This window comes from Oryzias latipes, chromosome 1, assembly GCF_053564925.1.
Source record: "Oryzias latipes strain Hd-rR chromosome 1, Olatipes_Hd-rR_3.1".
In the NCBI taxonomy this organism is placed as follows: domain Eukaryota; kingdom Metazoa; phylum Chordata; class Actinopteri; order Beloniformes; family Adrianichthyidae; genus Oryzias; species Oryzias latipes.
Genome location: NC_136237.1, coordinates 15,216,001 through 15,243,464, shown reverse-complemented (window position 1 = coordinate 15,243,464; position 27,464 = coordinate 15,216,001). Strand labels below are relative to the sequence as shown.

General features: G+C 41.7%; 1 protein-coding gene and 2 long non-coding RNA genes across 11 annotated transcripts in view; 2 read left to right on the top strand and 1 right to left on the bottom strand.

Moving 5' to 3' along the window:
• cacna1ib (calcium voltage-gated channel subunit alpha1 Ib) overlaps positions 1-27,464 on the top strand; it is a 439,141-nt gene that overhangs the window by 376,467 nt on the left and 35,210 nt on the right. For all 4 annotated transcript variants that reach the window (XM_023954667.2, XM_078943263.1, XM_078943351.1 and 1 more), the window contains one exon: positions 5,683-5,817. In XM_023954667.2, the coding sequence (XP_023810435.2) occupies positions 5,683-5,817 (135 nt within the window). The remainder of the gene's footprint in view (positions 1-5,682; positions 5,818-27,464) is intronic.
• On the top strand, positions 15,174-25,148 carry LOC111947988 (uncharacterized). 6 transcript variants are annotated; one of them, XR_013654541.1, is made up of 8 exons: positions 15,174-21,131; positions 21,305-21,338; positions 22,604-23,047; positions 23,274-23,319; positions 23,582-23,672; positions 23,752-23,860; positions 23,975-24,248; positions 24,716-25,145. It is a non-coding gene; the product is annotated as an uncharacterized LOC111947988 (long non-coding RNA). The 6 variants fall into 6 exon arrangements; XR_013654529.1 differs by having other exon boundaries at positions 22,370-23,047; XR_013654517.1 differs by having other exon boundaries at positions 21,305-23,047; positions 24,716-25,148.
• LOC110013818 (uncharacterized) lies at positions 25,457-26,074 on the bottom strand. Its single transcript, XR_002873989.2, has 3 exons — positions 25,929-26,074; positions 25,702-25,846; positions 25,457-25,581 (listed from the first exon to the last, which is right to left on the bottom strand). It is a non-coding gene; the product is annotated as an uncharacterized LOC110013818 (long non-coding RNA).

The following is a 27,464-nucleotide window of genomic DNA, read 5'->3' as shown; positions in this document are numbered from 1 at the left end:
GATCGTCTGTACCCACTGTTGTGTAATAGGGATGTTTATGTGTTGGGGCCGCGCGCGGAGAAGAGCACGTGCAGCGAGGTAGAGAATGGGGGGGGGGGGGGGGCAGTGTGGGGCCGTATTCATGTTGTGTGTTACGGAGGAAAGAGAACGGTAATAAAAGAAGGTTTCCCCCAGGATAAATGCTATGGACTCTTTATTAACCCGTTCTGGAGAATACTGGATAATCTAAGGATCAGAACAGGGAGGAGGAGGAGGATCCGCCTTGGGTCCCCCGCGCTTCTGACCACGGTCGGAAAGGGAAGAAAGAAAAAAAAGTCATTGCGGGAAATGTTCAACACCACGCTCGGCCATTCAGCTGGAAACGTTTTCAAAAACAGCCCGGTTGCGATTAGAGCCCTGGGGTTGGCCTGAACGTGCTGTTTCAGTGGGAACGAAATATTATACAACCCATTACTACAAAACACAGTAAAAATTAAAAATTGCTTCACCCAGAATTGTAAGTTTAGTACTGTAATGTTTATTTAGGCATTACTTTAGTTAAACTATGATCATAAGACGTAATTGAAAGATCAACTCAGATGATCAAGCAAAACAACAATCACTATTTCTGCAGTGTTTGTGCAGCATTTAGGCTGATAGATTTAAGCGTTTAAGTCAGGAACATTTCAATCTGTGTGTAACAGTATTATAGTGTTTCAGGTTTTGTTTTGTTTTTTACGTCACAATGTTATGTAAGGTGTTAACCACGGAGCCCACATTACGATATTAAAATATATCTTGTTCCCACAGATTAATATCTTGTTCCCTCAGATTAATATCTTGTTCGTACGAAATACTATTCCGTTCCCACAAGATACTATTCCGTTCCCATAAAATACTATCCCGTTCCCTCGAAATGATTAACTCGTGCGAAAGCAATAATTCGTCATAAGTCATTCACGCGGATATGCTCTCTGTACACCGGCAAAAGCCGCTTTCAGCAGTAACTTCCGTGTCTCTGTGACCCACATCATTGGCCAATCACCGTGTCCCTGTAACCAAGGTGTAACAACAAGACCAATGATTGGCCGCAAAGCATGCTGGGAAACGTGACGTACTGCTATTGTTTTATGCTACGAGCTAATGGTAAGTGCATTAACAGATCGACCATTCTTGCTTTTATTTTTACCCCTATTCAATGCTCACAGAGACACGGAGGTAGCGGCAGGAAGCCGCTTTTGCAGCAAGATGACGGAGGGCATAGTTTGATAATTACCTGCAAAGATTGATGAAGTTAGCTGTTAACTCCTTCACTTCAGAGAGCTGACTAGCATCCGATGCTCCAGCAGCTCCGGTGCTAATGCGCTGCTCGTCTCCACCGGGAAACAGTGCTACACGCAGAATCTCAGAGAAAAAAAGAAAAAAAAAAGAATCTTACACTGACCAACTACGTACATAGTTTGGTTTGTATTTCAGTGAGAATACGACAGCAGCCGCTCTCTACTTCTGAATCTTGCGTTGATAAGTCCGAGGTGGATGACTGAAAGCAGTGGAATGTGCGGATTGATTTAGCATGAATAAAGTAGTGCAGATAAAGTAATTATATGTCTATTTAATGTTTATCTTTGACATAAATAGTTACTAATGTAATTATCAAAAGATTTAACAAGAAAATGTCTTTAAATGAAATGAGTTTAGACAGAAAAATAAAAAGTGTAGTTGCGCTTTTCCCCAAAACAAGTTCTCACGCGATGTTAACCAATTCCACACATTACATAAAATGTCTTTAAAAATGTTGTTACATCAAATATAAAAGACAAGACAATAAAAAAGAAAGCTGATCCAAACGGGACAATCATTTTATTTACCCATTTGGAAAATAAAATGCAAATTTACTGCAATACTTGCCAAGAACCGATTTAAGAATGAAATGATACTCACCTTGTTTTTAGTTCTTCTGTACATGTTTAAAAAAAGTGGGGCACTTGAAATTTATTTATATTACCACAAGTCAAATTTCTTTTAGAGTCAGTTATTACATAAATTTAAGTTTGAATAACACAGAATAAAATGTTGGCATAAATAGTGGCATTATTGAGTCAATGCTCCTTATCAAAGCAAAGTTAATAACTTAAGATGCTGATCCAAATCAACAAATTAGCTTTTTTATGTTGGAATCACACATTTAAATAAGTATTGGTAAAAGGCTCGATGAATTCTATTTTAGAATGCAGGTGTGACAGCACTCATAAGTCTTTTTATATTTTTGCACTAATTCAATAGATTACAGAAAGTGTAAGCCTGAAGCTTTAATTCTTAGATAAAAATGCAGAGCTTTGAAGAATTTTTAAAGTGTTGTTGAAACACAATGCAAATGCCATCTCTTTTCCTGTCTGAGATTTCCCAATATAGACACTTTGGCTCGTAACTGAAGAAAAAAAATTTTGGTTTAATAAAAAATTTTTTAAAAAAGGGTTCACCGTCTCTGTTAACAAACTATATTGCTTGAAGATTCAAAGGCTACCTGACATGAACTATATAATTAACTGTCAAGACAAAACCGAATACATTAATTTTATGGAAAATGTTATCAATAAAAAAACAATTATACATTTTACCATCATAGCAGAAGTATTATATTCAATAGAGGATTCATTTCAAAGATCTTTTTTTTCTCAGTGCAATTATTTGTGAATTTATTGAATCTTTATGCACATATTCCTAAAAAGGTGAATATCATTGAAAAGTGTATTCATTTCCATAATTTTATTTAAAAAAAAAGAAAAAAAACTTTCATTTAATATAGATTCAGGGCACAATGCTTGACTTGTTTCAAGTTTTTGTTTGTTTATTTCTACTTAAATTGGGGTTTCAGGGGGATATTCCAGGAAGCATGTTTAAACTAGCCTGACTTTAAGCCTGAACTGAAATCTGCCTGAACTTGCTTACTCTGGGTATGTCGGTTCCAAAAGACCGGATATGAGTTGGCGTATTTACGCTCGACTTGGTAACCCTGGGTTAATGCACGTGCACAGCAGGTACATAAAGACATTCTCAATAGATCGCCGATTTCTGGAGTCACCATGGAAATGCGTGTTGAAAAAAATAAAGTGCTATACTTCAGTGAGACAGAGTCTGAGATTTAAATGACGGTGTATAAAGATTACACGTCCATCAAAAAAGTAACACGGCTGCATCATCAAAAAAAAGAGTTTCTGCTTGGAGAAAAACAACAAAGTAAACGCACGAGTTTCTGATCTTGTTTCCATTTTCCTTGTGACGCATATATATATAACGTATCCAATTTTGGCAACTTAAATGAATTACTTCTATTGGTAACAAATAATTTAGTTACATTTATTCAACCTAATTTTTTTATAGCACCCCTACAAGTTCTTCCTGTGACTACAATGATGGAAGAAATGCATTTAAGAATTTTCCATCATTGTAGTCACAGGAAGAACTTGTAGGGGTGCTATAAAAACTCATCATCCTCTCCTTCACTCTCACTCATGGTGCAGAGACGTAAGCATAGCAGGACAAAATAACTCGGCAAAACACAGTAAAACAGCTAAACGACTAAACACATTTTGTCAAAAACCCACAGTTAAACCCAAATCCGTCCAGACAGGCAAAGGGAATGATATCCCAGAATCCCTTGCGGTGCCGCTCTAACAGCAGCACCCAAGTTAAACCTACTTAATTGAATTAATTTGAATGAAAGGAAAATAATTGTCTGAAAACTACGTGTTATTTTTAAGGTGACCTAACAAAAAAAATGATTGATCTTAACTGAAGCAAATAATTAAGTTAGATCAAAGTAAAAAAGTTTATTTTTCCAACGTCCATACGTGGTCTTATCACCCTCTCATGGTGGAAAAAGTATTATCTGAGCTTTTTCATCCACTAAATCATCTTCAAATGGACACGCCATGCTGCTTCACCTCTCTGAAAACAAACTATGCTTCAACTAAACCTGCTCCGGACCAGGTTATGTTCCGAGCATGAGTTGCCGTGGCAACTTGACCTACCCTGAAACATACCTCCATTTCTGGAACCGAAAGCTGAGGTTATCAACTTCCTTAGCCTCAAAGTTATCGTGGGAGCTAGCATAACCTGCTTTCTGGAATACCCCCCAGCTTATAAAACACACAAAAACAGGATTTCGAAAAATCTGAATACTGTGGAGAAATCTATCCACATTGTGCAGATTGAAGAAAGCAGAGTTTAACAACACCAGCACTGCACATTGCCGGTGAATGTTTGAGTTTCAGCAACTAATCATCTACTAAACTCAAAGATGTCACTAAATTGGTTCAGTCCGGTTCAGTTGTCTTAGTTCGATTTAATATGGGAAAGACTTGAGATCTAGCCAGAAGACCGTCATTAATCTCCTCCATAAAATGTGTTAGCCACCAAAGTTCATAGCTGAGGAGGCTGGCTGTTCACAGAGCGCAGAGTCCAAGCAGATTAACAGAAAGTCTAACAGAAGGACAAGATTTAAGAACCTGCAGAAAGAGTGGAATGAGATGGAAGAACAACTTTGAAGACCACCACTTTCAGATGCATTCAATAGAGGCTGCAACTGTCGGGCTCCCCAGGTCAAACCACTTCTAAACCTGAGTTAACACAGTAAACATCTTAACAGGGCAAAGGAGAAGATAGACCGGACTGTCGGACAGTGGTACAATTTCCTGTTGTTTGATGAAAGCAAAGTGTCCATATCATTTGGGAATCAAGGTCCACGGGTTTGGAGGAAGACTGGTGAGGAGCACAACCCAAGCTGCTCAAGGTCCAGTGTGAAATCTCCACAGTCAGTCACGATTTAGGGTGCAATGTCCAGTGCTGGTGTTGGTAAACTCTGCTTTCTTCAATCTAATATCCCTACCAGAATGTTCTAGAGGACTTCACAGCCTTGTTTCCATTGAGCGGTCCGGTCCGGTGCAGTCCAGTCCGGTATTTTAAGTGTAAACTATAGGAGCATTAAGCCGGACCGAATTGTTCCCTTTTTGGGACACTGTTGGTTGTAGGTCCATAAATAATGAACCAAATATTGAAACCTGTTGATTGGCAGGTCATTACGACAAAAGTAAGCGGCAGTCTTCTCTCAATCAATATTAAATGCTTTTTATATAGAAGTACCAAAAGCCAAGTGGGAAAAAATGAGCTGCTGGATGATCTCCAGTGTTGTTGTTAGCTTCTCCCCGCATGCCCCGTGACAGTCCAAATTTGAGTGAATATGCTCACCTGAATTGCCTTGGCCATTCTAAAATGGACCGGACCAGGAGTGGACTAGACCATGCCACTCAGTGGAGAAGAGGCTCCTTTCTTCTGATGAAGATCTGGATGGAAATGCAGATTTCATCTTCCAGCAGGACCTAGCCCCTGTCCATACTATTGAAGTATTGAAAATTGACACATCATTGTAAAAATACTTTATTTTGATTGATTTGATGGGATCATCATTTCTGTCTTTATCTTTTTTACAAAAATTGAGAAGTAAATGGTGATTTCTCTAAAGTATTCTAATTTCTGAAATCCTGTTTTTCGTGAGTTTTCTGAGCTGGAACACCAATGTATTTAAAATAGAAAATAAAATACTAGAAATCAATGAAACAGTGGTGAAACACATGGGATTGTGGCTTTCTTCTGTTTGCAAATTGTTGCTCCAGCGTGACTGACTTCTGCCTGCTTGTGAGACAGGTCCGGCTGGCAGAGGTGGAGCAAGCGTCGCTGATGTCGGAGCAGCTGTCGGATAAGTCATCTTCTCCCGCTTTGCCCGATAATCTCAGCCTGGATGATCACAGCAGCTACCAGCTTCTTTTCAGAGGCAGTCAGGTAGATTCTCCTCCACATGTTCTTAAAGTACAAACAGGTTTAGCAAGTCAAGGTTATGCTTTACAGTCCTCTGAGAGGTTAAGTAAAGACTGCTTTATAGATTGTTACATCTGTAATCCAAGCTAAGACTATATCTTGAAATGATATCTTGTACCTACTTTATTACAGCATTGGCTGTGACATCACAGTATTGGCAATCCTCTCTGCATCCTTTGTACTTTAATTCAAATGCAAATGTGGAATCAATGTTAGAAAATTGCAAAAGACTCATCTAAATCATGATCCTTTCTCATTGATGTGCTTATTCCCTATTTGATTTATAGGAGCTATAGGAAATTATTTCACATCTACTGGTGTTTCCTCAAAGCTGTAAGGCTTAACCACAATCAGTGTTGACCAAAAGAACATTAATGAATGTTGCACATTTGCTTCAGTTTGCCATCTCTCGGTCGGTGGAGTGTCCTTGCCCCAGGTGGAGGAGTTTAAATACCTTGGGGTCTTGTTCACGAGTGAGGGAAGATCGGAGCGTGAGATTGACAGGCGGATCGGAGCGGCGTCCGTAGTTATGCGGTCGCTCTATCGGTCCGTTGTGGTGAAGAGAGAGCTGAGCCGAAAAGCAAAGCTCTCAATTTACAGGTCGATCTACGTTCCAATACTCACCTATGGTCATGAGCTATGGGTCATGACCGAAAGAACGAGGTCCCGAATACAAGCGGCTGAAATGAGCTTCCTCCGTAGGGTGGCTGGGCGCTCCCTTAGAGATAGGGTGAGAAGCTCGGTCACCCGCGGGGAGCTCGGAGTAGAACCGCTTCTCCTCCACATCGAAAGGAGCCAGCTGAGGTGGCTCGGGCATCTAGTCCGGATGCCCCCTGGACGCCTCCCTGGAGAGGTGTTCCGGGCATGTCCCACTGGGCGGAGGCCCCGGGGAAGACCCAGGACACGCTGGAGAGACTACGTCTCTCGGCTGGCCTGGGAACGCCTCGGGGTCCCCCCAGAGGAGCTGGAGGAAGTGGCTGGGGTGAGGGAAGTCTGGGCATCTCTGCTCAGTCTGCTGCCCCCGCGACCCGGTCCCGGATAAGCGGAGGAAGATGGATGGATGGATGGCACATTTGCTTTAAAAAGAAAGTGACTATTAGATAATAGAAACTTATTGGTTAAGGCACATTTATTCTTTATTTTTTCTTATACTGCAAAAAATATTTTATTGTGGAAATAAGACAATGTTGACTGTTCTCTTTCTACATTTTAAGTTACCAAAATAAAAAGCACTATTAATTTGTTTGGGTAAAAGCAACTAATATGAGATACAGTTACAGTGCTTAACATTGTGATCATTAAATAAACCAAATGTGACCATTTTGTTACAATGGAAGACATATTGAAATTCAGGTAGAGTTTTTTTCAAAGTCAAATAAAAAAAAAAAAAAGAAAGTTTTCTGGTAACTTATCGGGATACCTATCGTATCGTGGTGCGCGTATCGGGATACATATATTTTCGCCAGACTCTTGCCAATACACCCCCCCCCCGCAAAACACCAAACAATTGTCTGTATATTAATGTAACACATTTATTTACAAAATAATAGGCAACATTAACTTAAAAAGCTGAAGCAAAAAGGCTTCAGGGTAAACAAATGCCAAAATAACAAACAAAACCCCTCCTAGCTGAAAAATGAAATCTTACCTGTGAATGAAAGAAAAGGGAAAATCAATGACAAAACACTGACCTCCCTAAACTAATATAAACAGGAAAAAACATGTGAAAAACTACATATAGTGGGCCTAAACACAAAACCCCAAAAAACTATAAAGTACTTCAAAGTGCAACACACAACAAAACAGGTGGAGAGCTACAAAATAAATGGAGAAGAGTTCCAAGTTACAGTGGAGACTGGTGAAACTCCCTTCTTACAGGCCGGAGGTCCACATGGTGCTTTTGAAGGCTACTTCCATCAGTTTGGGTCCAATAGGAGCCACACCTTGATGCACCACACCTGAAAATAATCAAACAGGCATACAAGGATCCACAAAAACACAGGTCCCACTCTGATATAGAAGGAAAATGCACAAAACACAAAACAAAAGAAATCCAAACCAAATATGGCAACAGCCGTAACATGGTTAAGTTGTGTCACACCGAACATCAGAGGTGGCCAGTTTTGATGTCAAATCAATGGTTCTGCTACGGTTTACATTTCTTTGCTTTTGTGTTTGTTCTCTTTTTGTTCTGTCCTGTTTTGAGTTTCGGTTTCCTGTTTTATTTTGAAAGGTTTCCTGTTCTGTTGTTGTATCGAGTTTTACTTTAGTCCCCTACTGCCCTCATTGTTGTCACCTGTGTCTCATTTGTCTGTATGAATTTAAGTCCTGTCTTTCCTTTCCTTCTGTACTGGTCCATAGTCTGATATAGTCTGTTGTAGTTTGCCGTTACCCTCTTTCTAGTTTTTCGAGTTTTGAGTTTTTCTAGCCTGCTCAGCAGTGGATTTTGTTCATTAGTTTTTGTTAGGGATGGGAATAGTGCTTGTGAACCAGGGCCTATTTAAAATGACTGGGTGGGATACATTTTATAGATTTTTATTTTCTCCACTGCTGGGCTTCAGCCTGTTTCGTCTTTGACTGACTATTTTGCCAGCCTTGGAGAAAATCCTCTCACAAGGCACAGAGGAAGCTGGTGTGCATAAAAATTTCATTGCCAGCTTGTAAAGATGCGGGTATAAAACCTTGTGCGTAACCCAGTATCTCAGTGGGTCCTCAGTCCTTGGGATGTGGGGTTCCTTTAACCCTTGTGCTATCCTAGGCACTTTAACATTGGGAGTTGTTAAAGTGCCTAGGAGTGCCCAGGGGGCCAGCCGCCGATGGCCCCTGCCTTGCTCCTCCCTGGACCAACCGTGGGCCGGGTGGGTGGCTGCCTGAAGTGCGGAGCGGGTCTCCCTTGGGGGGTCCTGGCTCGTACCTGGGGTTGGGGCGGGGGATGCCCGGAACTCCAGGGGGGTGATGGGCTGCTCGTCTTTGGCTGTGGGCGCCCTTCTTGGGTGGGGCCCTGCGTTGGGCTCTCCCGGCGCGGCGGCATAAGTATGCGTGTGTGAACACTATCGGTTTTGTGTACATGTTGACATGTCGACATTTTTTTCCGCCAGCAGGTCTGTTGATAACATTTGAGTGTGTGTGTGGACAGGGCCCGCCCTTTTTGTACTACATTTGAACCTTACCGTAATGATAAACAACCAGTAAACTTGTTGCTTTATGCTGCTTCGTGGTCTTATCCCCCCCCCCCCTCCTATTATCACCCTCTTACCCCCCCCCCCCCCCCATCTCTCTCTAACGTCCCTCTCTCTTCTTCCCTTCTTTCCTTTTCCGTCCGGTCCAACACCAAAGATTTTCAAACATGATTGAAATTAATAAAGTTTGGCCTAAGTTTGGTTTGTTCAGACATACCTTTGGTTTGTCTGAAGATTAATAACCCCTCTTGTTAAAGTAAAATATGTCCAACACAAGAGGCCGTCAGCTCTCATCTGCCTGCCCAGCTGTTGGACAGGACAAGTTAAAAAAAAAACAAAAAAACATTGGGAGTTGGGTCATTTAGACCCACTAGACCAGTGTTTTTCAACCTTTTCTGAGCCACGGCACACTTTAACCTTAAAAAAAATCCCGCGGCACACCAGCATCCAAAAATTAAAAAAAAAGGAGAAACTCATAGTCTGTATTGATCTACAGCCCCTCCGCAATCTCACATGCATTTTTGAGATTATTGTTGCAGAAAAAGCTGGAAACTGCAGCTGTTTTTTTTCTAAAAGATGCAATAAAAGATAAGTTAGAAGATTTAAAAACAGTTTGATGTGTGTTCGTTGGTTTCAAGATGTTTAACAACAGATCTCCGTATGCGCTGTCACTCTCACAACCCAATGCATCATGGGAGATGTAGTGCATAAAACGGCCGGAGATCGGTTTTCGGAGCTTCATTGTTTTGTTCACTTGTTCCACGGTCTGATACCGGATTCTGTGGGAAGCTACACCGCTAAAGACGAGCTTTAGCTGCTATTTTTTTTAGAACTGAGCGATTTTACGAGCTAAATCGGGACAAGGAAGTGAAGACCTTAACCACTTCTGATTGGTCAGACTGATGACATGTGATTAGGCCTTCAAGAATGATTGGTGGAGAGAGATAAAGGGATGGGACGTTTCCAAAATACAGCCGAAGGTGCAGCTGAATCGCGGTACCTTATCAAAATGTCTTTAATAAAATAAAATAAACGCAAAGAAAAAGTATTTTATGATCTTTTATATTGCTAACTCCTCAGTGTTTTATCAGGGCCTGTTTGGATGAACAGAGAGCTGAAATCATGGAGAGGGAAAATGTTTTTAGATCAGTTAATGAGGGCAATTTCCTACGGCACACTTGACCATCTCTCACGGCACACTAGTGTGCCGCGGCACACTGGTTGAAAAACACTGCACTAGACCATGTGCTGAACCTTTTTTCTTCAATGATTTGTGATCTTCACTGGTGTCCATGGATTACATGAAATCTTTCCACCTTTATCCACCTTTGTCATGGTAGGAAGAACACGTCAATGTAAGGGTGGGGTCATCTTAGATAGCACAAGGGTTACGTGTGGATTTTTGACCAAATGTGTTTAGTTGTTTAGCTGTTTTACTGTGTATTGTCTAGTTATTTGTCATGTTATGTTTAATTCTTTCTGCTCCATGAGTGAGAGGGAGGGAGAGAATGATGAGTTTTTTTTAGCAATCCTGCTGCTGTGTGGTGTAATGTTAAAGTCAAAGAAAGGGTTAATTGATATCATGTTGAACATCTATTTTGTTTGAATCATTTTATTGTTATGAAAATGAGAATATCTGCAGGCTAAAACTTAGACATATGAGTGTTCAAGAAGTAAAATAAATGAATATGGAAAAACATTTAATTTAATTGGAGTAATATTACATTTAGTTAGATAAATTTGAAAATGTGAGTGTAAAAAAATATTGAGTTGGATAGACGTAAGAAATCAGGTTTAATAAATTTAACTCAATTACGTGTTACCAATTAAAGTAATTCATTTAAGTTCGATAAGTTATATGTAAATAAAAAATTTTTTTTAAAAAAACGCCCCTCTCACCCTCCCCGGGTGGTTTCTCCTCCAAGCTCAGGTCCTCTACCAGAGGCCTGGGAGCTCCAGCCACTTGATTGTGGCGCTCCATATATGCTTTACCTGCCAGCATCTTACAACCTGCAGTTATGTGCTGGATTGTTTCAGGCGCCTCTTTGCACAGCCTACACCTTGGGTTTTGTCTGGTGTGGTAGATCTGAGCCTCTATCGCTCTGGTGCTCAGGGCATGTTCCTGAGCTGCCAGGATGAGCGCTTCAGTGCTGTCATGTAGGCCAGCCCTTTCTAGCCATTGGTAGGACTTCTTGATATCAGCCACTTCAGTTATGGTCAGGTGGTACATCCCATGCAGGGGTTTGTCCTCCCATGAGGATCTGTCCTCCAGCACTGTATCCTCTGCTCTCCATTGCCTGTGACATTCACTGAGCACACATATGCAACATAATTACTTGGTATGTAGCCTTCTTTCGCGTATTTGTCTCTGGTTCTCCACCAGTTGGGGTCTGACTTAAAACTTAACATTTAAAAACACTGTTGTTTTTTGTTTTTTTTTAACAAAAACATTGGGGCTTTGAGCTTGATGTACTCATGCATCTTGGATGTTTCATCCTGGATAGTGGCTTATACACTCACTAGTCCTCTGCCTCCTTCCTTGCGGCTAGCATACAGTCTCAGGGTGCTGGATTTGGGATGGAACCCTCCATGCATGGTCAGAATCTTTCGTGTTTTAACATCCATGGTCTGTGTCTCTTCCTTTGGCCATCTTATTATTCCTGCAGGGTATCTGATAACTGGCAGTGCGTAGCTGTTTATTGCCCGCGTCTTATTTTTGACATTGAGCTGGCTTCTCAGGACTTGCCTTACTCATTGGAGGTAATTAGCTGTTGCAGCTTTATTATTCCTGCAGGGTATCTGATAACTGGCAGTGCGTAGCTGTTTATTGCCAGTGTCTTATTTTTGACATTGAGCTGGCTTCTCAGGACTTGCCTTACTCATTGGAGGTAATTAGCTGTTGCAGCTTTCCTTGTTGACTGCTCCATGTTGCCATTTGCCTGCAGAATTCCAAGGTACTTGTAACTGTCCTCGATGTCTGCTATTGTTCCTTCTGGGAGTGAGACCCCTCCCGTGTGGACTACCTTGCCTCTCTTTGTCACCATCCGGCTGCATTTCTCGAGCCCGAATGACATTACAATGTCAGTACTGTAGATCCTGGTGGTGTGGATCAGTGAGTCAATGTCACGCTCACTCTTAGCATATAGCTTGATGTCATCCATGTAGAGGAGGTGACTGATGTTGGCCCCATTTCTGAGTCGGTATCCATTGCCAGTCTTGTTGATTATTTGGCTGAGGGGGTTCAGACCTATGCAGAACAGCAGTGGGGACAGAGCATCACCTTGGTATATCCCACATTTGATGGACACTTGTGCAAGTGGCTTCCCATTGGCTTCAAGGGTGGTTTTCCACAGCTTCATTGAGTTTCCTATGAAGACTCTTAAAGTCCTGTTGATGTTGTACAGCTCCAAGCGTTCAGTGATCCATGTGTGTGGCATTGAGTCATAGGTTTTCTTGTAATCAATCCAGACTGTGCACAGGTTGGTGTGTCGTGACTTGCAGTCTTGAGCGACTGTTCTGTCGACCAGGAGTTGGTGTTTGGCTCCTCTGGAGTCTCTACCAATGCCCTTCTGTGTGTTACTCATGAATTGATCCATGTGCCTATTTATCTTGGTTGCAATGATGCCTGGCATGAGCTTCCATGTTGTGGAGAGACAGGTTATTGGCCGGTAGTTGGATGGGACTGCACCCTTTGAGGGATCCTTCTTGATCAAGATCGTTCGCCCTTCTGTTAGCCATTCGGGGTGAGTCTTAGCAGCTGGTTCATTTGTGCTGCCAGGCGCTCGTGGAGTGCGGTAAGCTTCTTTAGCCAGTAGGCATGTATCATGTCAGGGCCTGGTGCTTTCCAGTTCCTCATACCTGAGACTCTTTCCTGGATGTCTGCCACTGTGATGGTAAGTGGATTCTGTTCAGGGAGGTTGCTATGTTCTTTTCTCAGAGAGACCAGCCACTGGGCATTGCTGTTATGTGCTGTCTCTTTCTCCCATATACTTTTCCAGTACTGTTCAGTTTCTAGCATGGTGGGTCTGCTCGGCTGTTTTGACCTTGCTACTGAGCGTACACTTTTGCAGGTTGAGTTGCGAAGAGCCTGTTTATTCGTCTGGCTTCATTGTCTCTTGTGTACCTCTTTAGGCGGCTGCTCAAGGCTAAGAGCCTTTGTTTGGCAGTTTCCAGTGCTTCAGGTATGGGCATCTGGCTGCATCTCTTAGGTACTTGCTTTTTCTCATTGTGCCTCTTTGAGCCTCTGTCAGCTTACGCACATCATTCCGAGTTGCCTTGATTTTGGCCTCTAACTGTTGCTTCCATGGCGGGTGCTGTTTTCTTCCATGGTTGCTCTTGTAGCCAAGCATCTCAAGGATCACTGCTGCTGAAGTGTAAACCAGTTCATTGGTTTCTGTGATGGTTGAGGTAGGAATCGCCCTCAATGCTTCATTCACAGTTTCCAGTAGACTTTCAGACGGTACATCACTTAACCGTTGTAGCTGGTGTCGGGGTTGCCTAGTGTTCATTGTAGACATGATCTTGTCTTTCAGGTCAGTTGCTGCCTCGCTCAGCGTAACTGTGGTTATTGGGGCTGTGTACCCAATCTCAGGGTGGGAGTGTGGTATAACCACCTCTCTGACCTGTTGTTCTGGCTCTCCCGTGGCATTGTATTGTATCGCTTCAATCTCAAGTTGTGATAGGAGTTGCCATTTGTGGATGTTGGAGCACTGGGCTACCAGTTGTTTGGCAGTTAGCCTTGATTGTGGGTTTCGAAGCATCCATTCATTCCACATTCTCTGCATGTAACCCCTCTGGGTGGGATTACTTGAGTAGTAGGATTCTAACAGAACCTTGTTCTCACATCTAGTCCATTTCCGTCTTGTCCCAGTAGCCCAATTTCCATCAGGGTGCTCTGGTCCCTCAGCACCTGACGCAGACCTTGTTTGGCCGGGCGACACCTGAGCCGGCATGACATGTGGTTCATTGTCTCTCATGTTGTGAGGTAGGCATTGGCGTTAAGGGTCTTGTCCAAGGACCCTCACTGGATGATGTTAATTGTGCGTCATTGTTATGGTAATTGCCCCATTTCCATTGTTATGGTAATGGCCCCATTTCCATATAAATACCATATATACAAACATATATAGATGTATATATATATATATGCATCACAATGAAAATGTAAATGAGATAGAAACTCGTGACTTTACTTTGTCCGTCTCTTTTCTCTAAGCAGAAACTCTTTCTTTTGCTGATTACTTTTTTGATGGGTGTATTATCTTCACACAACGTCATTAAAATCTCCGACTCTGTCTCACTGAAGTAGAGCGCTCTTTTGTTCTCCACGCGTTTCCATGGTGACTCCGGAAATTGGCGATCCATTAGGAATGTCTTTATGTACTTGCCGTGCACGCACATTAACCAAGGGTTACCAAATCGAGTGTAATTACGCTAACTCATATCCGGTCTTTTGGAACCCACACAACCAGAGTAAGCAAGTTCAGGCGGATTTCAGCCAGAGATCAGGGTAGTTTAAACATGCTTTCAGGAATACCCCCCTGGTCGGTAATGTTCGGGATTATTTTGTATTTATAGACAATAGTGTGCCCAACTGTTCAAACACAAGTGACATCTTAACCCTGGTTCGACCAAACAATGCATTTGGCGCTTCATAAGTCATTAACCACGTGATTTGCGCTAGTTGACACACGCCCCAAAACATTGTGCATCCTCTCTGCGCCTGGGTACTTCCCTAAACCTCCGCCGGGACAGGTTCAGACACGATCTGAGGTCCTGCGGTGTGATTTGAGCGACGAGGGCACGGGGCGAAGGTCTGGCAGCAGTGATACTTTTCTTTTTTTTTTTTTTTTTTTTTTTTTTTTTTTTTTTTTAAACTTGTCCTGTCCAACAGCTAGGCAAACAGATGAGAGCTGAGGGCCTCTTGTGTTGGACATATTTTATTTTAACAAGAGGGGTTATTCATCTTCAGACAAACCAAAGGTATGTCTGAATAAACCCCTTTTGTAATTGAGGCCAAACTTTATTAATTTCAATCATGTTTGAAAATCTTTGGTGTTGGACCGGACGGAAAAGGAAAGAGGGGAAGAAGAGAGAGGGACGTTAGAGAGAGGGGGGGTAGGAGGGTGATATTTGGAGGGGAAAGGGGGTAAGACCATGAAGCAGCATAGAGCAGACAGGCTTACTGGTTGTTTATCGTTACGGTACGGTTCAAATGTAGTACAAAAAGGGCGGGGCCTGTTCACACACACTCAAATATTATCAACACACCTGCTAGCCGCAAAAATGTCCACATGTCAACATGCACACAAAACAGATAGTGTTCACGAACGCATACCTATGCCTTTAAACCAACTAGTGTGAAATCTTTCATTCATTCAATCATGCAAACTATTAGTGCAAAGGTGAGCTAACACCTGTGCTCAGGTGAGTGTTTATGTTCTTCTAAAATGGATGGTGGAATGTGAAAAGAAGGAGGAGGAGCGCCCAGCCACCCCCACACCCATACCCCCGCCGCAGCAGCAGCGGCAGCCGGAACTCCCCCAACGCCACACGGGAACAGGCAGGGAACAACCGCCCCCCGGGCGACCAAGACCGCCACCCAGGCCAGGGCCAGCAGGACCGCCGCGAGGCCCCCAGAGCCAGAGAGCAGGGAGGCGCAGAGGGAAAGAGAGCGCCGCCCCAGCCCAGCCAGGAAAGCAGCCCCCCGCCGCGCCGGAAGAGCCCAACGCAGGGCCCCACCGGAGAGGGACGCCCACAGCCCCAGACGAGCACCCCACCACCACCCAGGAGTTCCAGGCATCCCCCCGCCCCGACCCCAGGTACGAGCCAGGACCCCCCAAGGGAGACCCGCTCCGCACTCCAGGCAGCTACCCACCCGGCCCACGGTTGGTCCAGGTAGGAGCAAGGCAGGGGCCCGCCGCCCCCGCCCAGGAGGGGGAAACCCCGGGGAAAAAAGGGCGGCCCACAAGGGGTGTTATAAATATGGCCCGACCAGGCTCGGCCATGTTGGAAGTTTGGCGGGGCCCAGCGCCCAGGGGCAAGGACCAGGACCCACCCCCCAGGGACACGAACAACCCCGGCTCAGGTCAGCAGTGATACTTTTCTTATTTTCCTCGAGCCAATAATAAAAAAGGTACTTTGACTTTATTCTTGTTTTTATTATTACCCTCTCTGGTTAATGCGGGACAGAAAGCCCTCAAACTCGGACAGAGATAGCACACATGTGCGGAAAACACATTTCACGCACCTAGGTGTGTGACTGTTAATGGGAGTTTCACTTGAAGTTTAATTTTATTTTAATTTTTTTATAACTTGTCCTATCCAACAGCTGAGCAAGCAGATCAGAGCGAGTGCCTCTTGTATTGGACAGATTTTATTTTTACAATTGGGTTTTATGGATCTTAAGACAGACAGAATGTATATTTGTATAAACCCCTTTTGTATTTGAGGCTAAGCTTTATTTATGAAAATTATATTTCTATGGATTGCTTGTTGGACTGGACAGAAAAAAGAAACAAAAGAGGAGAGAAAGAAACATAGTGGGATGTCAGAGATGGGGGATAAGGGGTTAGAGTGGGGGGTAGTCGATGTTACAAAGTTAAAACTTGTCGTAAGTAAATTAAATTACATAACTTGGTTCACATAGCAAAAAAACAAAAAATAAATAAATAAAATAGTCTGCACAAAACAATTGACAGGTTAGAAGTAGAGTCATGCATTAATGATTAAAAAATTATCTCCCAAGATTTCTGCACATGGACAGGTACAAAAAATATTTACATTACCAATATTCATGAAGAGGGGTGTAGTAAAAGAGAAAAAACAATACCCATGCCCATATTCGTGCAAAGTTGAATAAGCTGGTGGGTTGAACAAATGTGTGCCTCTTACTTGTACTTTGTACTTGGGATGTACTTTGATCACACTGAATGCTCCAGCAAAGGCAGGAGGCCAGGCACCTCACACCCAAGAGGTAGGGGCGGACAGCGCAGCAACCGGGCCGATCCAGGCATCAAAGAGCCTTACTGTCAGACAAAGATCCAGAAGCAACCACCCTCCGTGCACCTGACCCCCACCACAGAAACGGAGACGGAGGTCAAGACCCAGCAGCCCCCTGGCCGAGGAGTAGGAGGAACAGAGAACACGTTGAGCCGGAGCCCCTGCCCCGGCATGGACCCGCCCCACCCCAAGGCACACCGGGTCTATGCCCAATGCCCGACCGCTCAAGACCTACGCCGGAGCCCAGACATGAGGCACGCCACCGCCCGGAAGTCCTGAGCCCCCACCTGCCCCCAACCCCAGAGGCATGCCAACAAAGCCCATGGTCAGCCCACACATGCATCCTGCTCGCCAGCCCCACCGAGGTCAAGAGGGGGGAAGCGGCAGAAACCGACCGCCCGGGTAGGAAGGCGGACGCAGGTGACCAGATAAGGCTAGGGGACAGTGAGCCTGAGGACCAGGCTCTAGCTGCTGTAAGCAACGATTAAAAAGATTGGGGTGTCCCGGTATGCCCAAGAGAGGGGCCCCACCCGGCCCCAGGGGATGCCGTCCAGCCCGCTCAGATGTTGTAGACTCCCTCCCTGCACTGAAAAAGAGCCACCAGATCAGGGCCACCAACACCACGGCAGCAGACGCCGGCCCATCCTATTCAGCGTGGGGGGCAGGGGACAGGGAGCAACGTGACCATCCCCCTCTCATTGTGTGTGTATGTTTGTGTGTGTTAAAGAGGTGCAGTCAAAATTGGTGGACAGGGATGAGACTCCTCCATTCTACAGCAGAATCTGATCACCCAAGCGTGTCCACCACAGGGTCCTACATGAGTATATTTGTGTTGGTGCTTAGTGTGGTGTATGTTGTAGGAGGGGTGCAATTAAAATTGTTGGATGCTTCCACCAATGGTCCCTATGTGTCTAAAGCAAACAAAGCTTGATTTTTTTTTTTGGGGGGGGGGGTCTATTTAACCTTGTTTATTTATTTCCTCAATTGTTATTTCTTTTTTTTTTTCCTTTTTCACTGATTTATATTTGTCTCTTGTTTATTTATTTATTTAGTTCCCCCCCCCCACTATCAACTCCCAGGCTTCTTGGTGAAGTGTTATGTGTAAAGGGGGAGACTTGTCATGCTCTACCATACATGGTTTGTTGTATCCCTTTCCCAACAACCCCCACACGAGCACGAAGCACCAGGCCCGCCGCGCAGTGCTGCAGAGCCACCGCAGAGTGCACCAGCGGCACCGCAGAGTGCACCAGCCCCCCATCACCAGGCCCCCAAGACCACACAGCCTGGGAGGAGCAGGTCTAGACACCACCCCTGGGGCCGTAGAACAGATCCCCAGGCTAGGAGCTCTGGTTCCCAGGTGCCTGAACCTCGGACCCATCAGACGTCCCCCGCCGACCACAAGCACCCCCATCCCCTCCAGGCACCTGCCCCGGCCAAACCAACAGGAGGCGCCCCAGGGCACAGGCAGGCCAACAAGTACGGCACCAACACATCCCTGGGACCAGAGAAGACGGGGCTCAGCCCTGGACGCAGGCAAGCCCCGCTGCCCAGACCAGGCGCAGTCCCGAGAAGCCGGGGCACAGGCCGACCCAGCTACACCTGGGAGATGAGAGACCGCCATAATATGAAAGTTTAATGTTAATGTGCCCGTCAGTTTGTGTGATTGACACTTTTTTATTGTCGTGCGCGGAGCTGACAAACCAACTAATCACAGTGACTCTTGGGGCGTGACATTGACCAGGATTGAAAGCGGGAGAACATTTAACGCAGGAAACCTGACAGCCCCGTCCCCGGACAACATTAAGGAGTTCCTTAGTTTCCTTTTTAGAACGTATCTATTTGCTCGTAATTTTCTAAATACATGCAGTCCGTGCTGAACTTGTTTCTGGATCCCATGGACCCTGAGGAGGGTTACGGTTATGGTAACGGTTAGGCGCGCGGCGGCGTATAACCCGGCCCGACCAAACGGTTCTTATGCACGGCTGTTGCTACGGCAGCACACCACTCCCGCAGGAGATGGGCCGGCCGAGGAGAATAAATGTCACACACTTACATGCGTGACAGTTAAGGGGGCTTTAACATTAAACACGTGCGAGCAAAAACAAGATTTAGTCTTAGACGCACTGAAAATACGTGGGGAAAATGCAACGATAGACGTGTTTGAGATGAACCAGCGCCGCGCCTGGATGGTTAGCGAGACCAGGCCGGGGGGGGCGGGGGGATGCGAAGGCGAAGCTGCGGACTGAAGGAGAACATTCAATTTAGTTTTCATATGCCTCTCCCCCTCAGTAGGATCTGTTATTATATCTTTTATATTGATTTTAATGTTTTGTAATGTATTTAGCCTTTTTTTAATCAATTTGTATTTAAAATTATTTTAATTGATCACTTAACTACAAAAACCATCAGGACAGATGTCCCATAATGCATTGTTTTGTAGTCATCAGGGCAGCTTTCGGTCAGTGCAGTTATAAATTTCCAGCTGTGTTCGCTTAGGTTTGCACCTTGCTTCGCCCCTTTTCTCGTGATATTTTTGTGATGATTGACAGGTGATGTTGGAGCAAAAGCAAAAACATACGTCTCACACCAGGTGATCTGCGCAGCGTTTCGTCCACCTGGGTGATCTCAAACACGCTTACTGTGCATCTTGGCTGCACATACTTGGTGTCACCAACATACATTTCCATCCTTTTTTAGCTTTTCTCCGATCTCAGGTATCAGTAACGATTGTTCTGATCTCCAGTGAACAGCACCCTTTGTTTTATGAACCAGTTTGAATTCAGTATAAAAATATAGGAGTGGCTGACCGGCTGCTCTACAATAACTTGTGACCAGGGTTTAAATGGCAAAAAGTCATATGATAGAAAATCCAAAAACGTTTTCTGAATTTTGTTTCTTCTTTACTGTTTTGTGGTTTAAAAAGTAAACTGTTGTAAAAACAACATTCAACACAGACTCAAAATTGGGAGCACATCCTCTCTGACTTCTCCACCTTAAATGTCAATAAGTCCAAGTCCAGTCCAGATTTACTGACAATCATCTTCATCCACATGAAGGTCTCAGCTGTTTGAGAGGAAGTGCTGCCAAGTGTCCAGCAGTAAGACGAAGACAAGAAAATCTGTGTTCAGAAGAACCCATTGCTGGATTTACAGAACTGTAGAATTGGAGTCTTCTTTTGTGTTTAATATTTATAATTCAACAGTGTTAACTAAAATGTGTTGATAGGGGCATTTAAATTAGAAAACAGCAGATATAAAAGTCTCAATAAACACAAATGTATTATTCATTTATTTACTTATTGATTTTTCTTGTTTACGTATTTTCTTTTATTGAATGCGAATTTTATAAGTACATTTTCTACAGAAAACAGTTACTAATAGAGTATAGTTAATACTATACTATAGTACAGGGGTCGGCAACCTTTTTTACTCAAAGAGCCATTTGGGACCGCCCCTAATAAAAAAGAAAGCACCCGGAGCCACAACCCTTTCTGATATCATTATATATATTATGCATGTATTCAAAGGTGCTCATTACGTCGATCGCGATCGACCGGTCGATCTTCAATGACATGAGTGTAGATCGCGGCCCAGAAATATGGAGTGATATTTCTGCCACCACATTGCACACAAAACTTTCTAAGTTGCACAAAAAACTTTCTAAGTTATTCTGCTTTGATACATTTTTTTTGCTTTCATTTTTTTTTTTGCTTTCAAAAACTTTTTTTTTGCTTTTGAAAACGTTTTTTGCGCTTGCAATACACATGTTTTTGCGTGCGTTGTGTCAAATCTCGCTTTTGTCCTATCTTTGATTTTGCTGACCACTTTGAGTACGATTTAGCGTGATATGACTGCCATCAAACCGCCAAAAAAATTTTTGCATCGCCAAAAATATTTTCGCATGCATTGTGTCGCATCTCGCTTTTTTACTATCTTTGATTTTGCTGACTGCTCTGGACACCAATCACAGAAGAGAAGGTCCACGCCGATTGGTCTAAATTCTATCCAATCGAGTATCCTTTCTTGTCCAAACAACCAGTGTAACTCAAGCTTAGGTTTGAATTATTTTCTCCGGGAGTACCTCTCTTTTCAATGCAAGGTGATTATAGTAGCTATTTTCTTATTATTTAATGAAAACAAAGTTAAATGTCAGAGTTTTACCCTTTTTATTTAAATGTGATACCTCAACTCAACTAAGTCTTTTCTTAGTTATATTATGATATGTTGACATTAATTTGTGTTTGTTTGAAAAAACTTTGGGAATATCCTCAGAAAAATGGAACACCACAACGCACTACGATCACATGTAAGTTGTCTATAAAACATTTTCAAGTTTCCTCTCTGGATTTTTGATGTATTATATTCGTTCAGATTGCTTTGTTAACTTGCTATATCCAAGTGTTAGCTAGCCATTTTCACCTTTTGTCAACTGTAAACACAAGTACAGCGTTCGACATAAGAGGTTATCTGGTTGTCCGAGACAACCAGATTTCACGGAGGACAACCAAAATGAACCTGATGGTTGTCCGTGTGACAACCAGGTCTTTTATTCAACATTTTGGTGTTTTTCGACCATTTTTCAAGTTTCAAGGGTTAGTTTTTGGCAACCTCTGAATTGAGACGTATGCAGCAAATTCTTTCCACCGACAAACGAAATGCGTGCATGCTAGCTAAGCCTTTCTGTTTGTACATGTTCACTTTCAATAAAGATTATTCAAATGTGTTGAACAGTACCTGGCGCGGCTGCTATAGGTCTGTAAAAACACGCAAAGAGATTTAAAAAACTATAACTTTTACTCATAACAGAACAGACTGACATGAGCTAAAAAAAACTTTTTCCAAAGGATTGATATGATATTATACATTTTTACAACAGTCTTTGTATTTTATATTCTTTAAGCAACAATTATCAAAACCAAAGAAGAAAAATAACCAATATATTCAAATCTGTGTAAAGATACTAGTTATAACGATATTAGTTTCAAGTTTTTGGCAATACTTTGTGTAACCAGATGCTTCACTTTTAGTAAAATGTTTGTTATTAGTATTTAAAGAGCTTTTTAAATGTCCATCATAAGAGACAGTTGATATTAGATGTATAGAAGAAATAAAGATGTAAGTACTGACATCTGAGTAGGTTTAGTTGCTGTTGAATATTGGTATCCAAGGACAACCAAAAATTGTGGTGGACAACCAAGTTTACTTGCCAGCACAACCATTTTCCCCCCTTACTTCTAACACTGCAAGTATAATAAACCGCTTCACTAAATACACTGATGATAATTATGTCAAATTGCTAATTACAATGTGTTTATATTTGCTCTCTATTTTTTCAAGGACACATTGAGGCAGATATTGATGGAGAGGCTTCTTTCTAAACTAGAATCTGTTGTTAATCAACATCCTCTAAATTTAGATTATATGGAGTTTGTCATTCGGCATGAGCTCACTGTCTTCAACTCATTCTCTGATCAGACAGGCGATGTATCAGAGATTACATCAGCACTCCAAAACCTGCTTTACCTTGTCCAACAAGAGATTCATGAAAGTGCTTTTCACCTTGTTGAACAGGAAATGGAGCACAATTCTAGTTCTGGTCACTCCAAGATTTTAATAGAAAGAGAGAAGTTAAAAGACTTGTTGGACACACGCCTTCCCATTGCCTGCATTGCTAAATGCCTTGGGGTTTCCCAAAGGACCGTGTACAGGAGGATGCAAGAACATGGCTTTTCTGTCACAGGCTCATACAGCACAATGACTGACCGAGAATTGGACACAATTATATCATCTGTTAAAAGTCAGATGGCAAATGCAGGTTATCGAATGGTTCATGGACATTTGACTTCATTGGGACTTCGTATTCAGTGGATGGAGGATGAAGGCTTCTATGCATCGTGTTGATGCAGCAGGGATCTTCTCACGGCTCACAGAAGTAGGATGTGTTGTCAGAAGATGTTACTCTGTGCGAGGTCCACTATCTCTTGTTCACATTGACACAAACCACAAGCTAATAAGGTAAATAAAAGAACACCTCACAACTTTATTCAAAAAAAGTTGAGAAAGGTGTCAAAATACATTGTTTAGCTGATTTACACAAACATTAGTAACCCAAATGTTAATGTCTTTAGAACAATATTTAAAATGCAATTTTTCATTTGCAATGCCCCTATTATGAATTTAAAAATATGATAGGTCAACAAGTGGTGCAATCCCAGTCATTTTTTATTTTTATTTTTTACAGGTACAATATTGTGATATTTGGTGGAGTGGATGGCTATTCAAGAAAGGTTTGTTTTTTATCTTTATGTGTTATAATTATTAATTAGAGAGTGCTTTTTTACGTTTTACAGTTAACTCATCTTTTAACATTAGTTTTTTTTATAAATCATAAATTTGACTGACCTAGCATTATAAGCTATTATTAAAGTGACATATTTTAGTATTAGTAATTTCATAACAGATTGTTTAACAACCTCATTCATTTTATAAATTAAAAAATGTTACAAAATCCTCTAATGATTTAATGTGGTTTATTTGGGTTTTCTACAGGTTTTGTATTTGAATGCTGCCACAAATAACAAGCAGAAACAGACTTTTCCTTTTTTTCAAGAGCATCTGAACTTTATGGTCTACCATCAAGGTACTCTGAGCTGATGCAATTTAATCTGCATACGGTTTTAAAGAAAATCATTAGTTACATTGTACTGTGTGTGTGGCAGAGTAAGGGCTGATCAAGGTGTAGAAAACCTCGACATTGCACGTTTCATGTTTGCCACACGGGGAACAGGAAGAGCTAGTGTTCACAAGAGCTAGTGTTCACAATCAGAGGTTTGTATTGTTTTTTTGTTAAATGAACATACTAGTTTAATGTATTTTAAAAAAGTGTGCCATTTTTTATAATGTTCAAGGAAAAGAAAATCTAAAAATATATATTTTTTTCAGAGTAGAGCGACTTTGGCGAGATGTTTGGACTGCAGTCACCAGCAAGTATTATGATGTTCTTCACACTCTGGAGGAAAATGGAATGCTCAACATCTCAGATGCAACTCTTTTGTTTGGCGTGCACTACATCTTCATCCCTCGGCTCCAGGCAGATCTGGACATGTTTGCTACAGGATGGAACCATCATCCTTTAAGGACAGAAGGTGGTCTCATCCCTAAGCAGCTGTGGTGTATTGGTCACATACAAAATCTGGACGAGAGTGAAAGACTTGAGGTACTGCGTCAAAAGAATACCATAAACATTATTCTGCAGCTGTTTATTTCTGAAAAACTTAATTAAGTTACAACTTCCATTAGCAATGTTTCCCATTTTTAAATCACTGCATATTACCTCACTAAAAGCTATAGTTTGCTGATTATTCTTCAAAAAAATCAAGACATTATCCACATACACTCTTTTAAGGAATTCAAACATCATTTAACTTGGTCAGAAACTGTTCCTACCTTTTCATCAATCCAAATGATTGTATTTTAGAACCTCCTATTGGCTGTCTTTTCAGGATTTACACAAGTAAGTATTTAAATATAAAACAAAAGGTTGGTTAGACGATAAAACATTCATGCAGCAGTCAAAGGTGTTTATTAAAGAAAACAAATTTCAAGACAATCTGAAAACATTTGCATTTGGTTGCTGCTGAAATGACCATTATGTTTTTTTTGTTGTCTTACTGAATTGTAAAGGATCTCCAGGATCCAGGTGTTGACTGGGAGAGTGCTGTGCTCCAAGAAGACCCTGACTGTGGAGTTGTACTTCCTGAAATGGAATGCCCACTGGATGAGGAAACCCTGGATGTTCTAAGAAGTAACTTTAACCCTCTGGAACGCTCCAACTCAAATGGTTATGACCTATATGTGCGATTTCTGCAGCATGTGTCAAACTAGTAACTTTGAGAAAAACAGAACAATTTCATCTCAAACATAGACACAAAACAAAGTGCCTCATACATGACCTCAACAGTGCATGAGTGATGAGATTCCAACTCCAATTCACTCTGTTTTAAGTTGTAATAAAATAATGGAACATAAAATATATGTTAAATTAATACAAACTGAAAGACTTTGCTTCAAAAATAAAGATATATAAAATAAAAGTTAAACTTGTATGGCTTTTTTTGATTTTTTTTTTTTTCGTTAGGTAGGATTGGAACGTGTGACTGCCCGGTAAGCCATTGCAGCACTTCCTGGATTCCCAGAGCTTCAGGTTCCTTCCCTGAGTCAAATCTTTCACCTGTGGTGGGAATAATTTACAAGGAAAGCAACAAAAGCAGTCAGGAATGAAAGGCATTGATTTATATATAAAATCAATGCCGATATATAAAATGCTAAAACAGTTTCAAAAGAAACTACAAAAAAGTTTTTAAAAAAGGGTCCCAAAAGAGACTGGAACATTAAAATCTTATGTAATTTTACACCTTGGTACCTGATATTTCAATCTCTTGGCAGAAATCCTGAAGGAAGGTCAGGATTATTCTCTCAGGCTTTTCTCTGGACGTTCCCCTTTCACTAAATTGTGCTTCGCAGTTCATCATGATGAAATCTGCATCCGTCTGTCATCAATCAAAAAATATCAAGATAGAAGAGGGAAGACATTTTTAAACTAATAGAAAAATGTAAGAGAAATAAAATAACTAGATTAATGCAGAACTAAATTGTCAATGAATGCCCACCATAATGATGTTTCCAGGAACAAACAGTGCATGGCACGCGTCAGGATACATCCCCATTTGATTCACCAAACCATACAGCTCCATGCCCTTTCTTAGCTGCTGCAGCATAGGGATGAGTCTTGTTGTAGAATGCAGGATAATAGCACTTTGGAAAAAACAAACAAAAAAAAGGTAAGACTTGGGTCTGAAAAATGTAATGACTCAAATAAAAACAAACATTTTCATACCGAATAATGTTTTCTTTATTCTCTGGCTTGATCTGGCTCGTGTATCCGCAGTTACTAATGTCATCTGCCAACAGCATCAGAGACTGTGCATCCGCTGCATCCTCTACCTGTGAATTGAAGTTTATTTATACAGCATTTTCACATAGCCTACTAGACCAATATCAGGGGAAAGTAGAATAAACTATGCATTATAATAAAAGCAGAATATTAAAAAAAATAAAAACACAGGGAAAAGACAATATAAAATTTACCTTTGCCTTTTGTGGAGCCTGTATAACCTTATTTCTAATAGAAGTAATATTGAATCTATCAGTGGAAAGGCCAGATATAAGAATTTTTTTCAGGAGTTTATCTCTACACATCAATAATTATTTACGTTCACCATTGAGCCGGGGTAAAGCATTTTTTTGTGTGATTTCCCCTATTTCTAAAAAGGTGTAAAAAAATTTTTAACTAAAGAATCAGAACTTAAACTGAACTTTCACAAAATTTGTCAGTGTCATAATCATGAAATAATGTCTGAGCAATTGAAATTCTTTAAAGCCATGAGAAGATTTTGTTCCTGCTTCTTGGTATAAACATTTGTTTGTTTTGAATGATTGTTTTTGTTACTAAAACGCTTTTTGGTAAGTTTTTTGGAAATAAAAATGGCTTTGTGATTTGAAACCAGTTAAAAATGTATGTTTTTTTTTTCTTTCTGGCATACTTTGAAGAAGAAAAAAGATATATTCTTGTTTGTGTCACGGCGGGTCAGGGGAGACAACCCAGGAGCAGGAAGAAATGACACAGATCCAAAATCCAACTAGTAGGCTTTAATGCCAAGAGCAAACCAGCTCGAAACAGAAACATAGGTAGAACGATCCGACACAGAAACACAGAAACTTGAGCCTTAAATAGAACAGAATCATAATCAACTAATGAAAAACACCTGTGATTCTCACAGGAGAGATCACAGCAGGAAAAGAACAAAAGGCAGGCCTAACCATGACAGTTTGTGAACAGGTTTTTATCCTAGTTGGATCTTTGATCATGTGAGTCAGACTAAAATGATCTGTTAGCAAACTCCCTTCTTAACTTTTTTTACGAAATATTAAAAATCTTGATAAAGAAATATTTTTGAGACTATAGAAAATGTTCAATTCTTAATCAAAACTTAGGGGGAATATTGTAAAAGTTCTGACATGCTACTAGATTCTTACTTTGGTCATGAGGAGAGACGATTCTTGGTCTATTACATCTTCCTTTGATAAAGAGCAGAGATCTATGTCTCCAGTACAAATGAATCCATAGCACCACTCTTTCAGAAACGCTGGAGCTGGCCCACCTTGGGCTAGGCTGACTGCATTTATTTCACCAACAGTCCTGTGGTAAAAAAATTAAAGATATATTATGCACAAATGTTAATGTATGTTTCACATTCCATTATATGAAGGAACTCTGTGTCTAACCTGAAATATTCATTGTCCACAAATGTCAGTGAGTACTTGGGATTTTTACCCTGGCCTTCAACTCCTTCAAAGAACCTGTTCTCAATAC